The following is a 21,903-nucleotide window of genomic DNA, read 5'->3' on the forward strand; positions in this document are numbered from 1 at the left end:
ATATATTTCCTTTTGCCATAAAACATTGATTTTAAGGCTTTTTTATACATTTATGCCAGCAGTTTCAGTAAGTGTCAAGGGTGCAGTTTGTGCAACAAAGGCCTACATTTTAAGAAGGGTGTACTTTCTTTTCGTCATGACTGTTTGGTCCTTTCTGTATACCTGTCAGAATGACTAGTTGAGCTTCTTTTAAATGTAGATAAACCTAAGCAAAATGTTCCTGCAAAGGCCTAACAGAAAAAAAAGAAAATTTTGACTCTTTTCACAGACATACTTATATCCATTGTGTAAACTTACCCGTGTGGCAGAATTCAGATGGATTTGTGTGGAAAGAAAATGTCCTGTAGAACCTGTGAATTCTCAGAGTGCTCCACTCTAAACACCTCTCTTTGTCCTTTCTCTGTCAGTCCCAGTGTCAGAGTCTAACAGCACACAAAGTCTCTTGTGAAGAGTTTCAATTATGAACGCTACCTTTATTCCGCGGCAGACCACATATCCCTGCCTGCCACCACTCATGTGTGACTTGATGTATTGTCTCAGTGTTTTCCCCCGCCTCTCAAAATTAATTGCAGTTTTATCTTTCTGCTAGATAAAAAAAAAAAAAAAAAAAAAATGCCTAGCCGGCTTTCTGGGAGCACTTTAGTTAAAAAGTAGTGTGAATTCCAGTCGAATAAAACAATTAAAGATTTAGCTTCCTTGTTGTCTTGGACTCTGGTTGAGATTCATGTTGGTCTTTTATCTTTTCACTTAAAACAAAGCATTGCCATCAATTCCTCTTCACCAATTAGCTTCTGCTTTTAAAAACTTGGATCATGATGTGGCCATTTTATGTAGCTTCTTCTCACCCACGCATTATTGCTCCTTTTAAAAAAACGGCTCAAATATTTTAGATAACACCTCTCTGATTAATGCAGACTCATTCCCTCTAAGACAGTGAAAACATTTTCTCTGATAGTAGATGGATTTTAATTATTACCGTGGTTACGAGCGACATTTTCTTGACTTTGTTTAATTAATTTTAGATGGCATTTTAGCAAACGTGTCGGGCATATTGGGACTGTCGACACAGCTGCTAGTAGAAAGCATTGCGCTGTTAGGTGGAAGCAGTTGGGAACTAATCCCAACAAAATACTGGAAAACACGGCCAAAAGTTTAGATAAATTGGTTGAGCTTTATCTATATGTCTTTGTTTAGGACTTGGATTAATGAGTCTGCTGCTAAAAGCGATCAATATTGGATTTTTAGAGCTGCACTTTATCACAGCTTGGAGACTTTAACTAAACGTGGCTCTTACAGCGTTTTCACCACAGGTGAGTTAAGAACAAGTTTTAAAGGCGGCATTTGCAACATCATAATTCAGAAGCTTTACCTCAGGACTGCCCAGTGTTTGCCTTTTACTTAAGCAGACACTGGATGGTATGTGTGCATGTGTGCGGCACGAATGAGATGTGTGAGCTGCTGCTTACTTTTGCTCTTCACAGACCATCATGAATTCAACCATGGTTCACTGAATCAGAACTCAAATAAAGGCAAATATTTATTTGTTTCAAAACACAACTCGGTGCAATCGCCGTTTATCGGTTAGCAGCACCGTAGTGTCATTTCTTGTATTTGGTGCAGCGAAGCAGCGTGTTTGATCATTGGTACATTTTATTAATAGAGAAGGAGACGCGTCTTCGCTGCCTTCCAACAAACATGCAAAAGAAGATCCTCTCGTCAGACGTAACCGAAATGTAACTTTCTAGCAGAAAACTAGCATGGCACATCAACCTAAATTCAATTAATCAATCAATCAACCAACGTGTCGAACAAATCAGTATTTAAAGGGCATTTTCATAGAGTAACACAAAATGCTTTACAAGGGTTAAGACAATGTCAGTGTAGAAACACGGTGAAAGGAGCATCATGGCGTTGGGGATCCAGTAAAAGCGTGGATAGAAGGCGCTCCGGTCAGATGAGACCAGTTTTGGCTTGTATGCACAACAATATATCTGGTTGCTCCTCCTCCTCATTGCCCGATTAAAACGACTTATGCTAGTTCTCACCCTAAATTGTCTTCTACGCCCAAAAGACCGAAAAAACAATGCAGTGTGTTACTTGTCCTGAATTTACCCTTCAAGGTGACAATGAGTCTAAACATGTAAATAGGTATAAAAGTTATCCCAAACGGCAAGAAGAGCAAAGAGCCTGATTTTAGCCTACAGAGTCCTTGTTTCAACAACCATTTCATCAGATCACATGGTGTGAACAAACCCAACCCTCACACCCTTCAGAACAAATTTACCTGCCTTTAAAAACATTTTTGAAGATCTTTTTTTTTTTTAACACTGTTGTGTCTGTGCAACTGTGAGTCTCTTTCTGCTAAAGATATAATTGAGGTGACAAGTAAAGCGCTCACATTGATGTTTACCGCTTTGAACTACACAACGAGGCAAAGCCTGGGTTGAGAACGAGGCCTATTTGAACAGGTTCATCTGGGAGGAAATCCAGAATGAGACGACTGACACACACAAGGGCTTTAAATGGTTCCTCTCTGAACAAGTGATGAGCATGAGACAACAATTCAAGTGTTTCAAGTACAATCCAAGAATGAGACCTTTTCTTTTGTCTCTGAGCTTCATCCGCCTGGAAATGTAGGATTTCGCACAAAAACGTCCAAGGGAGACGAAAAAATCAAGTGTTATTTTTTATTTTTTTTCTATGTTTTATCTCAGCCTAAATGCTGTTTTATTTCTGCTGAGGAAAAACTACACTGCAGCAAATAGCGATACATTAAAAGTCACAATCCAGTATCTGGACGGACAAGATATTCAAACCAAACCCAACATCTCATCTTCGACTCAAATGAGAGCGCTTTGTTCCATTATAAACGCTGTCAGCATATAAATCAAAAACATTTAAAAAATAAATGAGTTAAACCCCAGATGAGGGTGGATGTTTCCCTACCGTGCACACATCTTGTAAAATCACTTCACCGACAACAAAAACAGCTGGAGGATCTGAAACATGAAAAGAGAAAAAAAAAAATTTTTTTTTTTTGTTTTGTTTTGTTTTGCATACATTTCTCACCGCTCAACAATTCAAAGCTCAACCTCCAACGCTTTCCTATATTGAGCCTCAGCAACGGCCTGGCTCGCATATTATTATGAATAATTTATTGCAGCCTATTTCAAGGAGGCGAGCAGAACAACTATTTTTGGTGCATCCCACATTTGTTAAGTTTGCAGGTACGCGACACAGCTGTCGGTTTTCTTGTAAAAGGATTGTAAATAACGTTATCTTCTGCACAGATGCAATTTTGTTGTGATTCCTCACAACCCACTTTTATATATGTTCCAGTCCCTGGCAAGCAAAGTTTCTCTTCTATTTGATAAACAGTAGATAAAACAGATTGTATCACCAGGTGAGGGGTCTCCACAGAGGTATGGATGCTCAGATGCACTGTGGATAAGTTGCTTTTTTTTTTTTGTGATGCAGTTAAGAAATGACAGATGAAAGGATCACTGATGATCAAATCGAGCTTTGAAGCCCGAAGAAAACATTCGGAGAAAACTGCTCGAAGGAAATTAGTCCGTGAACTTTTCGCAGGAGTGGAGGGGTTGTTTCTGAAACTTGGGTTTTGTTTCCTTGTAATCAAACAGAAAACAAGTGATTCTTACCCCGTCTCCAGAAGTCTTCTTTGGCTCTTATGTCAGGAAGGTCTAAAAAAACATATCTTAAAAGAGCGCATCTTCATCAGTACAAAGCAAGATCCTTTGTTTCTGTGTTACCAGGATGTAATTTGGTCATTTGAAGGACTGTTTTCTTTTACATAACCAGCCTGCAAATCTCACACACTCAGCTTTAATATCATTCTTGGAGACCATAGTCCTTCCAGTAAGTTCTGGGTCTTTTCTGCCTAGTGGGATGAAGCTTCTTTCTTTGACTCGGAATTCAGACACCCTGAGAAAGAAGTTAATTTCAGTCACCTGTCTATGAGATCTCTTTCTTTTGGTCATAAACCATCTCATCACCAAAAAGTAGGTAAGGGCTGCAGGATAGGAGGACCAATGAATCACCATAACAGACTGCGACAGCCTGCATTAGTGCCAAAAAGGCTCAAAACTGTCTATGCATTTTTGCTTCATACTGTTGTATACCAAAGACATAAGACTTTGGGGGACTTTTGGCAGACATCTTGTGACTTCTTGTTAATGTGGCCCCAAGGACATGAGACTTGGATTTATTACCTGGTCTTACCTTTCAACAATTTGAGGGTTGATTTAGACTTGCCCCACAAAGGCTTGAGACTTAAGTTTGAATCTCCCCTTAATTACTTGAAACTTGTCTTGAATTTCCCCACTTAAAATACTTGAGGCTTGAGGGATTCTTACATAGCAGGAACACACTGTCCGATTTAATTTCCTAAAATAGAACCACCAATCAATTCCTCAGATATTGTCCAAGGCCTTCTTTTGATATTAAAAGGTGGACTTAAATCATAATTTTGTCTATAAACAACAAAATAAAGACATACTAGCTGATGTTTACAATGTCTGATCAGACTTTCTGAAGGTCAAGCTAAGACTGAGATGTCAGTTCCCATCTCTGCCCGTCTCACCAAGCCAGTCTCACCTACACTTTGCCTTTTGTTTTTCTTGTCTTCTTATCTTAAAGCGTCAAACTGTGCCTACAACCTCCTTACGAATGCTCTCCAAAGCTTTAAGGAAATGTCATTGAACAAAAATACCTTTTATTTTGTGCTCTCTACCCAGATTGAACACACGCGGGAAACAGGGATTTATCCCTTTCCTTTTCCTTACTCACACAGGCATCAGTGGAAATCTTTGCACTGCCATGTCAGGTGGAGTACTTGACCCTGGGATTTGTTCGGCTTTCTTTGCCACTATGATATGCACCACTCATTCCTGGCACTGCTTAGACAAAGACATCACTTTTCTGTCCTTTAATCTTAAAATAAAAAATATATATATACAGTATATCATGCAGTAAAAAAAAAAAAAAAAGAGAGAGAGAGAGAGAGAGAGAGAGAGGAACAGGTAAGCCTGGCAGTAAGAGCAGAGACTGTCCTACCTCATGTTACCCTGAGGAGATACTTGCTAGAGAAACAGCAGCTATCACTGGAGACCATGGCAGTGACTTGGATGGTTTCCTGAGTACATTTGGATTTTGGTCTTTGTGGGAGCCAATCAATGTGTGTCAGACCTCCCTGTTGTGACAGCCATTAGCACTGGTCTCCCCGTGCGATGCGACATCAGTTGGGACATTGTGGTACACTGTCATTTGCAGATGAGATGTGAAAGCTTCATGCACAGTGAGAAAATGTCTGGAAAAGTATGGAAATTTGATTTAAGTGTTGTGTGGGTCCAGATAAGTATGGAAAAAAATATATAAAACAGGAATGTGTTAGCATTTCTGGGCGTTATTACATCAGTTTATATCTATCATCTCTGATTTTGGTAGATTATTGGGAGACCTAAAAGAAATAGTTGTAATCTTTGTATTTATACTATTTTAAGTGTGTTAAATTTTGATCGAGAAGTCTCATCGTGAAAACTAAAGGAGAACCGTGGACATGTTCAGTGTTCTCATAATTGATACACTGAGGGTTGCCACAAAAGAACAGGTGCAATAATAGCTTCTCTCTGGCTCGCCATCCCTGTTGGTACCAAGGGAACATTTTTTATTTGTGCGGCCATGGATTTAAGACGAACCTGACAGGAGATTGACCCGGCTGTCTAATACGGACCCAAAGTGAAGTAGGATCTCCTCCAGATGGTTGACGTCAAGAGAGGGCTGACTTTAATGAGCATTAACTTCTGCAGCTGCTATTTATTTCTCACTTGTAATAGAAGTCGCTCAGCATAAGTCACGGAGTGAGAACCGTGCATCAATTCTGCATCCATCCTCCACTGCAGAAGGATTTTTTTTTTACCCTCTCCCCCCCCCCTCAAACTAAAGGAAAATATTGAAGATAAAAAAAAAAAATGTGCTTCTCGAGCCTGACAGTCTGCCCGTGCCCTCTGGGAGACAGACGGAAAACAAAATCTGAATTCAGAATAATTTCTGTTCTATGGAGATAGGAATGCAAACAGCATGACGTGATGGTTGTCACTCACAGAGTCTTCAAGGAAAAGAGGGAACAGAAGCGTTTGAGGAAACATCTTTTCTGTTGTTTTTCTAGCTTTAATTTGATGTTGAAAGCATGTGCTACAAATGTTCTGATTGTAGGGTCAGTTTGGGGTTTTACACCCCTGGATATAGTTTATATATTTATTTATTTATTTTCATAGTTTAAAAAGGGGGTGGCGTCCAATTGGGCTGTGGACCTGAGCTTTTTTTTTTTTTTTGTTCTCCCTTTCGCATTGCCAACTCCAGCTGTCACACTGAGGGACAATGGACAAGAGGAGGGGGTGTGTGCTCGCTGAATGGAAAAAATAAACTGGAGAGCACTCCCTCCTCCCCATGACTCGTCATCTGCATTTGACAGGACCCCCGTTCTCCTCTCATCACCGCCCCTTTTCTTTTGCTTTCTCCTTTTCTGTCCCTGAGCGCTCCATAATCCCCCTTTCTCTCTCCTCTCTCTCTCTCCCTGTTAAGTGCAGCTGTTGCTCTGCTTTTGGGGGGCTCTCTCTCCCCCCTATTCCCCTTTTTTCCTGCCTGATTGCTAATTAGGATAACAGTTTAGTGAGTTTTATCTCCCAAACTTGTTAAAGTTGCAATTTTCCACCCCTTTTTTTTTTTTTTTGAGCCACACGGATCTGCAGGGAGCAACACGGGAAAAGGTCTAATTTCCCCCCTTTGTGTAGAATAAATCTGCCATGACAACCATGCAACTTTTGTCAAATTTTGGGTCTAAATTTGTGCCCATAGTTTACGTTATTGCTTTTAATTGAACCATTATAGATGTCAAGGGACCAGCAGAGAAAGTACCTCGTTCTTAATTTCCCTTTGGGACAAGCAAAGTACATCCACATTTTCAATTTGAAATCTGACACTGCATGGCAACCAGGCCCACTGCACTGTTTGCCTAAACCACCAGGGCAAAACATAAACAACAACAGGAGCAGCGTTTCAGGGAGGTTGATCACCTCGTTTTTTTTCCCCGTCACGTTAATCTGAAGGAAGCAAATATCAGGTGTCCCCTTCAAACCAGCATTTCGCTGCAACCAGGTGCAACATATAGAATGACTAAACTGTGAGAAAATTACGAGCAAATAAATAAACAAAAACATTTTAAAAGTACTTTTTCCGTCCAAATTTGCCATTTCCACCCTTATTTTTGTTGTCCATCCGTCCTTCCTGCATTTCTGAAATCAGCTGCTCCAGTGACGTCCCTCTCCCCAGCAACACTTCCATTTATTCTGAGGAATCCCGAGGCATACCCACGTTACAACGGGATATACATTTCCTCCAGCAAATTCAGGGTCTGCCCTGAGGAGACTTCCCAGAGGGACGTGCCTAGACAACCTGCAAAGAGCCTCCAAGAGATGAGCTGCCCCAAACTGACTCCTCTACGTGGAGGAGGAGTAACTCTATTTCTAACTCATGGCACACATCTCGTGGCCGTGGGTGGAGGTTGGACCATGGAGGAGCCGGTGGATCAGAGTCTATAGGGCTTTTGCGTTTGACACTGCATGGCAACCCGACCCACCATAGACTCTGCCTAAGCTGCCAGGACACAAAGCAAAGCAAACAAACAAAAAGGGGACAGCATTTTTAGGGAGTTTTATCTCCAAAGCTTGTTAAACTTCCAATTTTCGACCCTTTCTTCTTCTTAAGCCTCACAGATCTGAAGCAAGAGCACAGAAAAGACTTAGCCAATTACGCATGATTTACATTATGGACCAGGCAATTGCCTTTTTTTTTTTTTTTCTTAGAGAACAGCTAATCTCCAGTGTAGCATTCATATACTTTACAACTACTGTACTGTGTGGCAGGCTCTTATTATGGCGCTCACTTCAGCTTTGAATGCAAAATAAATAAAAAAAATCCCACTTTGAAGTAAAAGAGAACTGCCTTTTTCGGAATCCCTGGGAGAGAGGGAGAGAGAGAGATGGAGAGAGATGGTGAGAGAGGGAGAGAGAGAGAGAGAGAGAGAGAGAGAGAGAGGTAGAACAGGGGGGAAAGGAGAGCCTGAGAAAACAGCAATTCACACAGCAAACACAGAGACCCCTGGTAGCTCAACAAATGAGCGACTAGCCCCTGCATCCATTCATATCGGCCCTTTCGGCCCGCAAGCCTATTAGCCAGGCATCGCTCCTTGAACACTCACTGTCGACAACATGTGGAGGCATCGCTATAGCAACCGGTGGATATGACATGTGCAATGGACGGGGACTCCTGAGCTGCTGAATCTAAGGAGGGGCTCAGCCTTAACTAAATGATGGCAGAAAAAAAAAAAAACCTCTAACCCCGCCACCTCCCCGTCTCCTTTCATTGGCACGGAGGAGCTGAAAGGACTCACTAGTGGGGCTTCTGCACATTCTTGCAAAGCTCGGAAAATCAGGCGGGCATATCCTACATTCTTCTCCCCTTTTTTTTTTCTTATTTTCTCTGTGTTTTTTTGTTTTTTTTCTTTCTTTCTTTCCTCCTTTTTTTTTCTTCAACTATACGTGTTGAAGTGAAGCCGCGCTCTTTTGAGAGGTGGGGTGGGGAGGTAGGGGGGTGGGGGAGACGCACGCATTGATGGGACGCTCTCGCAGGGGGAAGGTTTTGGTGAAGCGGACCGAGCTGGGACGCGCACAGACGCTTGTCGGAGCTGCGGCGAGTGTCAGCGGTTCCCGGCGCTCGCTGGAAATACGGAGGCGCGGCGTCAGGTCGCTCACTGCGTGACGCGGCGGCATGGATCTAGGTAACAATCTGTCCGAACACACCGCCTGATCGCTCCTGTTTTTGACAGTCTTAATGCACGAAACGCGACGTTAGATGACGGGTTATTGCGATTACCGTGTTTAGTTTATTTATATTTATTTTTTTTATTTTATTATTTTTTTTATTTTTTGCGAGATTTATATCATTTTAGGAGTCTTTCTCGTGCGGCTTCATTTCATGTTGTATTTAATCTTCCTCTAAAAGCTCGTATTTCAGAAGAAAGGAAGAGTTTTCAGTGTGCTGATGTTGTTCTGGAGGCAAAGTTTCTGCAGGTTCAGCCTCATTAGCGCCCAGCAGCAGGTTCAGAAAGTTTGCAAATGAGAGAAGCCTCACATAAAAAATGTGATTTAAAAAAAAAATTATCTTACTTGTGTGTATAATAGAAATAATATTTTATGCTTCCGTTTGGCATATATTTCCTGTTTAAAGCTAATCTTTATTTCATTTGAAATATCGACTGCTGTCGTTATCTTTTTTCAAATTAGGTCCTAAACACCTCAACATTTTCTCCATTTTTTTTTTCTGTAAAAATTTGTGCGACTTTATGGAACGTTAAAATATGAGACTAAATTGTAGCATAAAATCTATTTTTATTAAACTCTGCTTTATGAGCACATAAAGTCCTCATTTTTAACCATGTGGAATAATTAATCAGCAATAGCAGCTGCGGTTGGGAAATCTTGATTTTAAGGGTTATTGTGACTCGTCTCTGCCCGACCTTTCTCTTTATCATTTGAATAATCCAGAGCACCGAAATCCATCTGCCCCCTTGTCTCCTTCCCAGATTGGCTCATTCTCCACAGGGGCAACTTCAATAGAGGGAAGAAGAAGAGGGAGAGGGCAGTTATTGAAATGGGGAGCTTTTTTTTTTTTTTTTTTGGATGTAACACACATCACACATAAAGAATATGTTTAAATCCGTTAGATTAAATATTTTGATGCTCTAATATGTTGAAGGAAACCTTAAAAATTTATTATATGAAAGAATAAGCCTATTTACCATGCTAGATTTTTTTTTAAATAATATAATTAGTTTAAAAAACATATCTGATGTTTTAGGGCTTTTTTTTCCCTGTGGAAAGTTTTTCTTTAAATTAAAAAAAATAATAATAATTGTATTTGAAAATATGAGTAAGCCAAAAAGCTTCAAGGTTGAACAGGCCCATAATTGTAAATTCTGTCCTTATTTTTTTCTCCTCCTTTTTACAAGCTATTTGTCCTCTTTTTTTTCCTCCCCTCTGTCTCTCCCTCATTTCTTCCAGCACGATTACCGCCTTCAAACAGTCTTTTATGCTTCCGTTGAATTTCAAGGCTTTTTGCTCCCACAGTGGAGATGCTTTTCCAGTCGTTTCAAGGTGAATATTTTTCAAGAGTGGCCAAAGATAAGAGATCGAAGGGAAAGATTCTTATAAAAGAAAAAAAAATCGAATGTAAGAAGCAATTTAACTTCCAGAGATTTGGCACTTGGGTTCTTAAGCACTCTAATGATATTTTGATGGGACATAAGATAAAATTGAGTTTTACATTATACGATTTTGACTTCTGTTAGAATTTGCAGTGAGACAGGAAACAGTTTGTGTTCATCTGTTCACTGAGACAGACAATCCTTTGGATGGAGACCATTTCTCTCCTCTGCAATCGGGCCTCTTCGAACCCCTCGCTCTGTTGTTTTCCAGCCTCTTAATCCCTGATTGAAACTACATGCTGGAACCTCAGCTTTTGCAATCAACAGCGAACGCTGTCAGGCCCAACACGGCGCACTGAACAGAGCCGTCTTGCTAAACCCCACTGGCAGTTATCAGCCACAAGGTCAAACCGGATTGTTGCTGGTCTGAGGTAGAAGTGTCTCGTTTCTGGAAATGATAACAAGTTGTAGCAATCCTTCAGCATGCCTATTAGACCCCCCCTTCAGGCTAAATGTCAAAGCTCCTCCAATTTTTTTTATTTTTTTTTTTCAGATTCACCTCTGCCCATCAATCTCTCAGTATTGCATGCAGACAATTAGGAGCCTGCTGATGTATGTGTTCGTTGTTTATTGATATTGCCCTTTTTGCAGATGCATAGCTTCTGCAGCCGGGAACATTATATCAAAAATGTGTGCATAGCTGGCTTTTTCAGAAACCACCTCTTTTCACGTCAATCGCAGAGACAGTAAGGATGATTTATGGGGAGGAAATTGTTTTTGGGCAAATTGCATCTTTCCTATTTTGAAATCTGGCTCGACAGGACGCTTTGCAATCAGTGAAGAAAATTTTACTTGTTCAGCCTCGATTTTTGAGCTCTTGATGTGGATTGGAAGCTCGCATGGTGCACTGATTCATTTCTGGGTTTCTGTGAGGCTTGACTAGTTGATTCTGAATACGAACAATTCTGACGTGTTTATTTTAAGGACGATAACTCATGGCATGTTCCGTAGGTTCTTTCATGCAGGTGCTTTGCTGGAAAAAATAAAAAACAATATCGTAGTTTTGAATCTTACAGAGAATAAGGAATTACAAGCTTATCGCATTATATTCACCTCAACATCACTGACCTTTATCTGATTTTCATTTTACTCAAAAATAGTGCGTTAAAGCATGTGTTATTGGTTGATTTGTTTACATGCCCCAAAATGGTGGAAATTCTTTTTTTTTATGTATTTAATGAGCAGGGGGTGAGGGGTGGGGGGAGAAAAATCTGATTTTTGACCTGCTGACCACCAGTCAGAACCAATTAAGGATTCTGATCTCCGCCTGATAGATTGGTGCATCTCTAATGTGGCCTTAGCAGAATATAATCTAGGATCCCACTTTGAGTTAAGCCCATCACCCACCAGGCACCACAGCAGCAAAAATACTGTTTGCATGCTGTGCATGTAGCAGCTCTTGCTAGGAAGCCCACAATTAAATTGACTTTATCACACAATCTGCTTTTCTTGACCCTCAAATTTGCTCACCCCACAATATTTATTAAATAACTTGCATAAATAAATTGTGAAGATAAGACTGTTTCTCAGTCCTACGTGGAGATGCAAGGAAGTCTGAAGTGAGCAAGCAGCTTTAATTGGTTGTGATAACAAGCAAACTCACACACAAGGATAAGAAAATATTAATGAACAATATGCTACTGCATTACATGATGACTCTTGACATAATGTTAAAACTAAATTTGAATATTTCTTTTTAAACATTTTTAATTATAAATGTTTAAAGCCATTTTAATTTAATTCCAATCTACTTAGTTAGTTTAAACATCACAAAATTAGAGCAAATGTCATCTGAAAGTGACAAACAGTTTGTCTGAATATGGAGTCATTTAAATTTTGGTCCAAATTCAACTCCTGTCCATGTCCTGTCCTTCCAGTTCAATTCAGTAACTCTCATATGCTATTTAAAATGCATAATTTGTTTAAAAATGTCATGAAAGATTGAAAAAATATTGTTTGTTATAAAACTTCAAATCAAAATATTAAAGTAGGTTCATTATTTGCAAATGTTACAGCACAGATTCTTAACATCCTTACTGTACATTAGAAGTCTTCAGCGCCCCCTAATGGTCTGGGGGTTAAGTAGCAGCTAGATTTACTCTGCTTTCTTTTGGCCCTACTCTAATTAACCACTTCTTAATATTGCTTCAAGAAATTACTGCTGGCTAATAATATTCTTGTCAATTGAGGCTAAAAACTTAATTCCCCCCGCCTCCTCTTGTTTAAATTTCATCTGTTACTGCATAAACCCACACCTTGTACTTTCATCACTTATTTAGATGTTAAATAAAGGTTTCATGAAGGTTAAGGTTATGCTGAGAAGTGCAAATGAGGATAATCTTCTAATCCACAAATTTTCTGTGGAATTTAAACCTACTACCACTATCAAAAAAGAATAAACTTTTGTTACGTTTCTCAGTCCTTTTAAATTCTGGAGAAAAAAAAAATGTAAGGGATTTTAGTTCAGTTCATTTTAACAGCCATGAATTACAGGCACAGTTACCAAAAGGTTAAAATCAAATGCAGCCATACAGAATCTAATTCAGGTCAAATAAAAACAGGGTTTTTTCTGATACAGTTCATGGTTACAGTCACATTCAGATCCAGATACATGCATTGCAATTCAAATCTACATTCAAGCTATCCCATTAAATCAAAGTCAACTGGTGATATGAAGTCAAAGTAAAGTAAAAATAAAAAAATAGCAGTCAATTTGCTTATATCTTGGGCTAACTCCCAATTAAATGAACAATCTCCACTCTTGAATGAAGTTAGGTCTATTTTGTGATATATTTCTCTATTTTTATCATTAGTTTCACTTTTTTTGTCTTTGTTTTTCTTCCAACACGTAAGTTGTTACATGTTCGAAATAAACTAAAATTGAATTAAACTGAATTGAAATTGCTGCTAATAGCTGCTGTTGGCTATCAAGTCCCTCAAGGGAGTTTATGATGGCAATTAGAGAGGCACCAATCAATCGGCCAAAGATCTGACTCGCTCGATTTTTTTTTTATTAATTTGCTGGGACCCCTGATAAGCAGGCCAATTGAACAGAAATATGTGATCTTTTCCCCAATGCATTCAAAAAAAAAAAAAAAAAGTTTTTCAGAAAATAAAGGGGGAATAATCTTGTGAAACCATCGTTATTTGTTGGACTCTGATACGACTACCTCTATCACAGAAGCTGAAACGCATTTTTTTTTTGTTTGATCGAGTCTTTCTGACCCTGTTCTAGCCCCTAGCAGACCTCAGTAAAAACCAACTCGGTATCTGTCAGGAGAAGCCTGATCTCGCTATTACAAAATATGGCCTTTATGTTTAAAGTGCCATAGTTCCTACAAATATATCTTTCTGTCTGTATTGGCGTTCAGATTTTATTTGAAAGCTTTTTCATTCTTCTGCTGGTCAGCTGGTGGATGCACTTTAACCTACCTGTGTGTCCCATCAGCCCTGCTTTGCCCAGAGCCTAATCCAGCCAACTCAGGACCAGAGGAGCTAATTAAGCACAAGCTTTTCGTATCCCAGCTTCCTGCAGCTGCCCGGTGCCAGGGTGGCTCATGCCAGCACTAAATGGGGTTGTAAATATCTGTAGTGGGCCTCAGACAAGAGACAGCAGTGGGCAGAGGTTGGTAATGGGGGCTGACTGAGCCTGAATGCACATAATGAGGCGGCTATCAGGGATGTCTAATGAGTGGGACCAGTCAGACGGTGGCTGTACATCCAAATATTCTGTATTTGAAAGTCAAAATGAGCTTCTGGGTGAAAATAAAAAAATAAATAAAATTCTCTCTTGACAGGGAGGGGGGCATCCATGTAGAAAAAGTCAGAGAAGCATAGTTTGCTGCTCTGACAGCGTGTTCTCTCTGTGTTTGTTCTCCAGAGGGGCAGCCTGACCCAGATCCCCGTGGTGAAGGAGACCAGGGTGGAGTCTGGCCAGTTCCTGCTGCTCTCCGTCCTCTGCATGCTCTTCATCCTGGTGGCGCTGGCCGTGTCCGCCACCTTCTTCTGTGTCCGCCAGCGCTCACACCTCCACATGAAGGAGAAGCTGGCGAGCCTGGGGACTGACACCAGCCATGACGCCACCGCAGCCTATCAGGTTAGTCCCAGCCCTCCCCCCCACCCTCTCTGTGCTGCCAGCCAATCAGACGCCAGAATAACCAGCCTGCTCTCTGCCATTGGTGGAAAACGCATCGTGCTCATGTAGGGTGAATTATTCTGTGAAAGTGTGTTTGGAGACCCACATCTGTATTTGAGATCATCCAAATTGATCTCCGTCCAACATTTTCTGCCTACCTTTTCGAGGAGAATTTTGTGTGTGTGTGGGTGTGTGTGTGTGTGTATGCGTGTGTGTGTGTGTGTGTGTGTGTGTGTGCGTGTGTGCGTGTGTGTGTGTGTGTGCGTGTGTGCGAACCTGAACGCATGCAATCGGAAACGTGTCTCCACCCTGACCTATTCCCACTGTTCCTCCAAAGCAGCAGGCGGTCTGCTCCGTATTGATTTTTGCAGGGTTGGGACTCAGCTGTGCCCAGCGTGCCACTCCGAACACATTTATTCGCATGTCGAGTTAACATTTTCAATGTTTAATCAGGCTTCTGCAGGGCTGCTCTGAGAACGTGTTAACACTTGCGACCCCAGATGACTTTTGCTGGAAAGAAGAGAAATTAGCATGAATGGGAAATCACACTTAGCCGCACAATTATTAAATTTGAGCTCTGTTAGTGTGTATTTACTCCTGGCTCTGAGATTGGTGCTCAGGCGTTATACAGGGTGGCTTCTTCTTCTTCACAATATATGTTAAAACAAAAAAAGGATATTCAATTAAATTTCACTACAGCTAGGTAGGTAATATTAACATTGCAAATGACTTTCTCGGATTTATTGTAAATGGGATTATTATTACAATGTTTAACTGCAATGTTAAAACTGCAAGGATTCTAATATAACACAGTCCTGCAGAAAAAAATGACACTTTTTAATGATTCCTGTGTCGGGTCCCTGCTTGTGATTTGGCCTGTTTTCCTTCTCATTAGTAATCTGAATGGAGAGGGCAGCAGTGAACCTGTAATCCTATGACTTTTGCTCATCTTTGTCTCTCCCCTGGCACTGACTGCATGCTCCTTTTTCTTCTTCTGTGGAAAAAAAAAATTGTCAGCTCCAGCAGCACAGCACTGGTGCTTTTGCAGAGACGCTGAGAGGTGGGATGAGTTATGAGGTAGACCTGGACGCTGCCCCAAGGCCAGGGCCCTGGGCACCATTTGATGGCTGTAATCATTAAAGTCTGATGGTGGAAAAGCTGATCCAAAACCAGGAGCTTAGGAGTAGAAGAAGGAGGAGGAGGGCTGTGCTCTAAAGGGAAATATCACTGCGATTCATCATGAGATAGCGTGAGCTTTCATGAGGCATTTTCTCTGGCCTGCGCTGTCCTCGTCGTTATTAATTGGGTGTGAAAATTAATTTTGTGGAGAGAAAAGGGAGCTGCTTCGCCTCCTCCCAAAAAAAAAAAAAAATTTCAAACATGGTGGGCTTCACAGATTATGAATTCCAAATGCAAATATCAAATGAGATCACAGCTCGAGGAAAGAAGCAGGGGGAAAACAGAGCCGGAAGATTGCACGGTTTTATGATGCTGTGCTACAGGGAGCTAATGTTTGCACTGAGGCATGATGGGAGAAGAGCTGAGTCATTAGGAGAAGTGTGGGGCTTTTAGTGGGAAACATTCAGATATTAATCAGAAGAAAGCATTAGATGGCTTTTGTTTTAATTATTTATTTGGTTTTTTGCAATGATGCAAGACAGAACAGACTTTGCAATATGCCTAAAATGAGCATCACGAGATATTCATCACCTTTAGGTGTGTCCCACCCAAACCTCTAAATATAACCTCAGCATTGTAAATCTCCAGAATTGTTGCTTTAATTTTTAGTTTAGTGCTTCACCCTATCTATAGGGTGAAGCACTATCTATAGTGCCTCTCTTTTGGCCACACTTGTGAATTTGCTGACACTCCCCTGACACAACAGCATGGCAGCCTTCATCTTCTTAATGCATGAATCAAAGAGCAGGGAAAAAGCTGTAATTTGTTTCTCTAGATTTTTTAAAATTATAATTTTATTTGCAAATCTCATATATGTTTTGCATTTTCATATTTTTTGCATTTATATTCCAAGTGTGTGTGTGTGGGGGGGTATATGTGTGTGTGTGTATAGCTAAATATAGAACTAAGCATGAAGGTTCAATTGCAGTAATTCATTTAGAGAAATAAGTTGAATCGTTTGATTGAAAAAAGACTTGCATGGATGACATCCCAAACATAATTTATTTATTTATTTATTTATTTATTTATTTATTTATTTATTTATTTATTTATTTATTTATGACAACAGCAAATAAATTACCTAAATAAACTAGTTTGTAAAATATAAGCTTTTTTTTTTTTGTGGTGTGCCACTACAAGTTGATCAGTGGTCACCATCTGGCCATCCAGTTGAAAAGCCTTCTGGAGGCAGCACTGCTTTGCTGTGAGATGTTGATATTTTGTGTAATCTGGTTGGCGGTTGAATTCTACCAATGTATTTCTATGTTTGGAGGTGAGGGCCACTCCCATAGATTTTCTTGCCCCTTCAGTGAGTTAGTTGATACAAATTGATTTCCCCCAGTGTCTGTCTATTCTGGCCAAATAGGAGTCTAAATGCTCCTATTTGCGGAAATATAACAGTCTCTGTAGATGGAAATGTGTGATGTAAATGCAGTTTTGGACCCATTCTTGAAAAATGAGAGAGAGTGAGAGAGAGAGAGAGAGAGAGAGAGAGAAGAGAGAGAGAGAGAGAGAGAGAGAGAGAGAGAGAGTCATTGTGTGGTATTAAGGTGCAGCATTTCTACTTGAAAAGGCGCAAGCTTCCTCAGCTCGTGTATTTTTGACATAATTAGTATAATCTTTATAATCCACAGGGATAAGCCATTAATCTACAGAAAAGTGAGCAGAGATACAGGATTTTACGAGGTGCATTTATAGAAGTCGGCTCCTCACAGCGTAAGGCTAAGCACGTAAAATACACCAGCAATTGTTACGTGTATGACAGGGATATGAAATACATGACAGCTTCCAAAGGGGGAAAAAAAAATAATTAATAATATTCCTGATTATTCAGTCTTTCCACATCATGCTCTGTAACTCCTCCCCCTACAGGAACTGTGTCGCCAGCGCATGGCGATCAGGACGTCGGAGCGCGTGGAGCGGCCAGAGACCCTGCGTCACTCTCGCCTCAACAGCGTGTCGTCCCAGTTCAGCGACGGCCCCGCGGCCAGCCCGTCGACGCGCAGCAGCACCTCCTCCTGGTGCGAGGAGCCGGTGCCGTCCAACATGGATATCTCCACAGGTCACATGATCCTGGTAAGGCTGAGAACGTCTCAGTGAGGATTTACGGGATAAAGACAGTGTCGAGGAAGGAGACTCGAGTCTGAGGCGGGAAATCCCTGAAAATGACATTCATGGGTGTGAGATGTGGTCAAATTTAACCCAAAGTCAAACTTTCAGTTCAGTTTATTTTCCACGTAATTTGAAAGCACCTTTACAAGGCAGGCAGCTCCAGTTCAAATAAAGATTAAAGGCAAATATAATGAAATGAATCAAATTTGTTCAAGTGTAATTCAATCACACTTAGATTTAGTCTCATATGGTCCAATTTACAAGACAATACTGTCCAGCTGAGTAGATCGTATAATGGCATTTGGCAAAATGTTATCTGCCCCTGGAAGCCCCGCTAATAGCATCAAGCCACCGAGCATAAATCTGACATGCAGAGCAAGGATGTGATGAAACAGGTTGGTGAGAAATCGATTTCAGAATTGGCAAAATCCTTACTATAAGTACAGGACATGAGTGAAAACTGAAAGGAGCAGGGAAAATGAAATGACAAAGCAGGTTTCCTTCTTTAACACTGATAAGGCACTGCTCAGTAGTCATGAGGGGAAAAAAGAGAAAAAGAGTCCATGCACAGGGAAAGTCTGCATGAGATGATATAGAAATGGTGGCTAAATAGGATCTGGATCAGGTTTCACAAGTCGGCTTTTCAACTCCCCTTTCAATGAGATGCCAGAGAAAGTGAATGCAATTTCCTCCACTTATTTGGAGCATGGAGTTATGCAGCTCCTCCCTTCCCCCACATGTTGCTACACGCTGCCCATCAGCTGACTGAAAGAAGCATTTTTTTTTTATTTTATCGTTCTTATAAAAAAAAAGGTTATTTTCAAACTAACTCAAGCCAAGACAATCATGATGTGGAAACTAAATCAGCGCCACACTTTGCTCATAGATTCATAATATTTTAGAAATGACCGACTGCAGGTTGACTAATTGAGCAGATAGCCTGACTAAGTAAGCACCAAATGTCAGCTTGCTGTGCTACTCTCTAAATGTTTCTGCTTACGTCTGTGGATCAGAGTTAAAGTATTGATACATTTTAAAAAACAGTATTTTAATATTATCTTGCGTTGTTATTGTAGAACTAGGAATAATATTTGCTTTAAATAAAAGTAAATAGAGTCGTTCTATGGTTTTGCTTTAAAATGTTGAAAAGCCTTATTTTCATTTGAGGTAATCACGTTATGTGGATCTCATTCTAATAATGATAGAGTCCAAATTAGATAGAAATAATGTCCTGATTTTCTTTAGTTCTATATATGTATTTGGAGGACCATGTTGAGATCTTAGATTGATTTTTCTCACGTTAAGTTCTCATGAATGCGTCTCTACTTTCTTTCTACAGTCGACATCTAGTCACGCTTTGTTATTTGAAGAATCCTGTTTTCGTTGTTTATTCTTTCATTTCTCTTCCTGCTGTTTTTTATTTCGCCTCTAGTTTTTTTTTTTTTTTATCTTGGCCCCGTTGCCTCCGTCCACCAACTTTCTTCGTTTTTCTCTCAATTTATCACTCCAGTCCTGCTCTATTGCTCCTTGTAATTTTCATCTTCCGCTCATCGTGTTTGCACCTATGCCGCTGCAGCTCAGTCCAGGGATCGTCTCCTGAGATGAGAGCGACAGAAAATTAAATCTCAACATCTATCTAATTTTCTCTGATGTTTTTTTTTTTTTTTTTTTTTAAATATAACGTGTTCATTTGTGCATATTTTATTCCTGTTTTTCTCCTAAATGAGAAAGCTCTCACAGACACACAGTGGACAGTTTTAATTTTGTTCAACTTTCATTCAGAGGAAAAAAAAGAAAAGAAAAAAAAACCAGCTTGATGGAGGAGATGGATAGATGCCTCGCAGTGTTTCCATTAATGGAGAAAGCATTCATCACACTGCATGTCTGGCTTTTATACTGGGAGGCTGTAATGAATGAGAGGGAATCTGAGTAATGCCTCGTATTTGGTGGTAATAGATGGGTTTTGTTGCACTTGTCAAGGCTTGTTTGTGAAGCCCCCTTTGAAAACACTGACAATAGAAAAGCATTTAGCTGCGCAAATAACAAAAGGAGCCGCAGTGAATAATTTCTAGGAGCTGTTGTTATTATTAAGCCTCGTTTCTTCACAGCAGCAGTGCAAGGATTAGACTACAGAGAAGGTAAAAATAATAATAATGAAAAGGGAAAAAAAAAAAAAAAGAGACACGCTGGGACCTTTGCTTCTCTCTCCATGCTGTGATTGACATGGAGGTGTCCTATAGAGGGGGCTCGTCTTTGAAATTCTCCCGTCATCTTAACGTGAAACCATGTGTGAGATTGCCTTGTTATCGCTGATCTCAGACCTATATTTCCCCTCCTCATCTCTGCTCTCCTCTCCTCTCACATCGTGCAGAGCTAGATGATGAATACTGAACTCTCCAAAGCTTACTGGGGTGTTTTTCTCTCTCCTTTTTTTTTTTTTTTTTTTTGTTTCTTTAGACTCGATCACCTCATTCTCACACACACAAACACACACACACTCACACTTTGTAATTCTTTCAGAATAAATGTTGCACCCCACAGCGCAGCCCACCTTGAGACTTGCATAACGACTTCAAACTTCAGAATTGAAATTGGATGTGCTGACTCATCTGCTTGGGTGTGTCTTTTTTTTCCCCCCGTTTTTTTTTTTTTTTTTTTTTTTTTTGACGCTTCGGCACGCCTCTAGTGTCTGACGATTTGCATTTTCTTTCCTTTTTTTCCTGTTTCAGCTGCTCTGTGGTGCTGTAACTGGCACTTTTTATCTTCTGAGTGGTTAAAAATATCGGAAAAATGATAATGGAAAAGCAGCGTGTGGCTATATTTCTGCAGCGTTAGACCGTTTCAGCACCACGGACAGCGCAGTAGACTCACCAAGTTTGTGGACAAACAGGCTTGAGTTGCTTTTTCTTGCTCTTATTACAGTTCCCTGTGCAGAAATATTCATGCCTCTTGAATTTTTTCACACTTTCATCATTTTGTCATTCCTTGTTACGTAACTACAGCAAACCTGTTTGCATATTATTAGGATTTTGTGTAAAAGACTAACACAAAGTAGCGCATGATTGTGAAATGGAAGGAAAACATTTTTTACAAACACAAATGTTGAAACTGTGGTCTGCAGACATATTCAGTCTAGTCTGACGCTACTGATACTGCTCATCAACTTGAACACACAGTTCCTGTGGTGGCACATGGGAGTGGCAGCAGCATGCTGTGGGGATACTTTTCTTCAGCAGGGACTGGACAGCTAGTGTGGGCTAAAATGGCTGAGAACTAAATCCCATTCCGAATCTGATCCAAAACTTAAAAGAAAAAGAGAAATAAAAGAAGCTGTCTAAACTATCCAACTGAACTTGAGATATTTTGTAAAGAACGTTCAAAGCTTCATTTTTGAAATGAGCAAATGTGGTAGAGACATACCCTAAAAGATTTGCAGCTGTGATAGGTATTGGAGCTGAATACAAATGTACACCTCTGGTTTTTTTTTATTTAATTTCAGCTTTAATTATAAAAACCAACCATTGTTTATGTTCCACTTGACATTTAAGGATTATTTTCTGCTAGTTCTCCAAATAAAACACCTCAGAAATGCATGGACCTTTGTGGTGTGAGGTTGTAACATGAAAAAATTTGAATGTGTTCATTCTTCCAATGGACTTTACCCATCTTGTAAAAATAGATAAGTTGCTCCAGGCTCTTTGCTGTTTACCAGTTTTCCCTTTTTTTCTTTTTCTTTTTTTTCAGAATGATAAATTATTTGCCTAGCAGGAAAAACAAAATGCTCTGCTTTCCCTGTTTTAAATTTAGTTCCTGAGCAAGAAAACACAATTTGCTCTCCCATTTAAGACCTCTTTTGTTCAGCTATTATTTGTTGCACAAAAATCACTCTGCACATTAATACCCCCTTCTTTTCCACACGCCTCACAGCTGCTTATCATACCATAAAGCCCCCGGCCCAAACTGCTTGCAGCATTTTAATTCGACAGGGACGTGTTACCTGTTGTGTCTGGTCGTGCCTTCATCCCAATTTCATCCCTCTGCTGCCGAGGAGACCGCTGCTTAGGAAGGATTAGACATTGTTTCCCTGACACACACAGGCCTCCCATCCCCAGCCCTCTGATTGGCAGACATAATCCCT

The 21,903-nt window shown here is 40.2% G+C and overlaps 1 protein-coding gene across 1 annotated transcript in view; it reads left to right on the plus strand.

Annotated features, from left to right (window-relative positions):
* ptprn2 (protein tyrosine phosphatase receptor type N2) overlaps positions 1-21,903 on the plus strand; it is a 147,625-nt gene that overhangs the window by 98,588 nt on the left and 27,134 nt on the right. The window contains exons 12-13 of the mRNA XM_008396736.2: positions 14,220-14,435; positions 17,526-17,729. Coding sequence (XP_008394958.1) covers positions 14,220-14,435; positions 17,526-17,729 — 420 coding nt within the window. The remainder of the gene's footprint in view (positions 1-14,219; positions 14,436-17,525; positions 17,730-21,903) is intronic.

This window comes from Poecilia reticulata, linkage group LG20 (genome assembly GCF_000633615.1).
Source record: "Poecilia reticulata strain Guanapo linkage group LG20, Guppy_female_1.0+MT, whole genome shotgun sequence".
Lineage (NCBI taxonomy): Eukaryota > Metazoa > Chordata > Actinopteri > Cyprinodontiformes > Poeciliidae > Poecilia > Poecilia reticulata.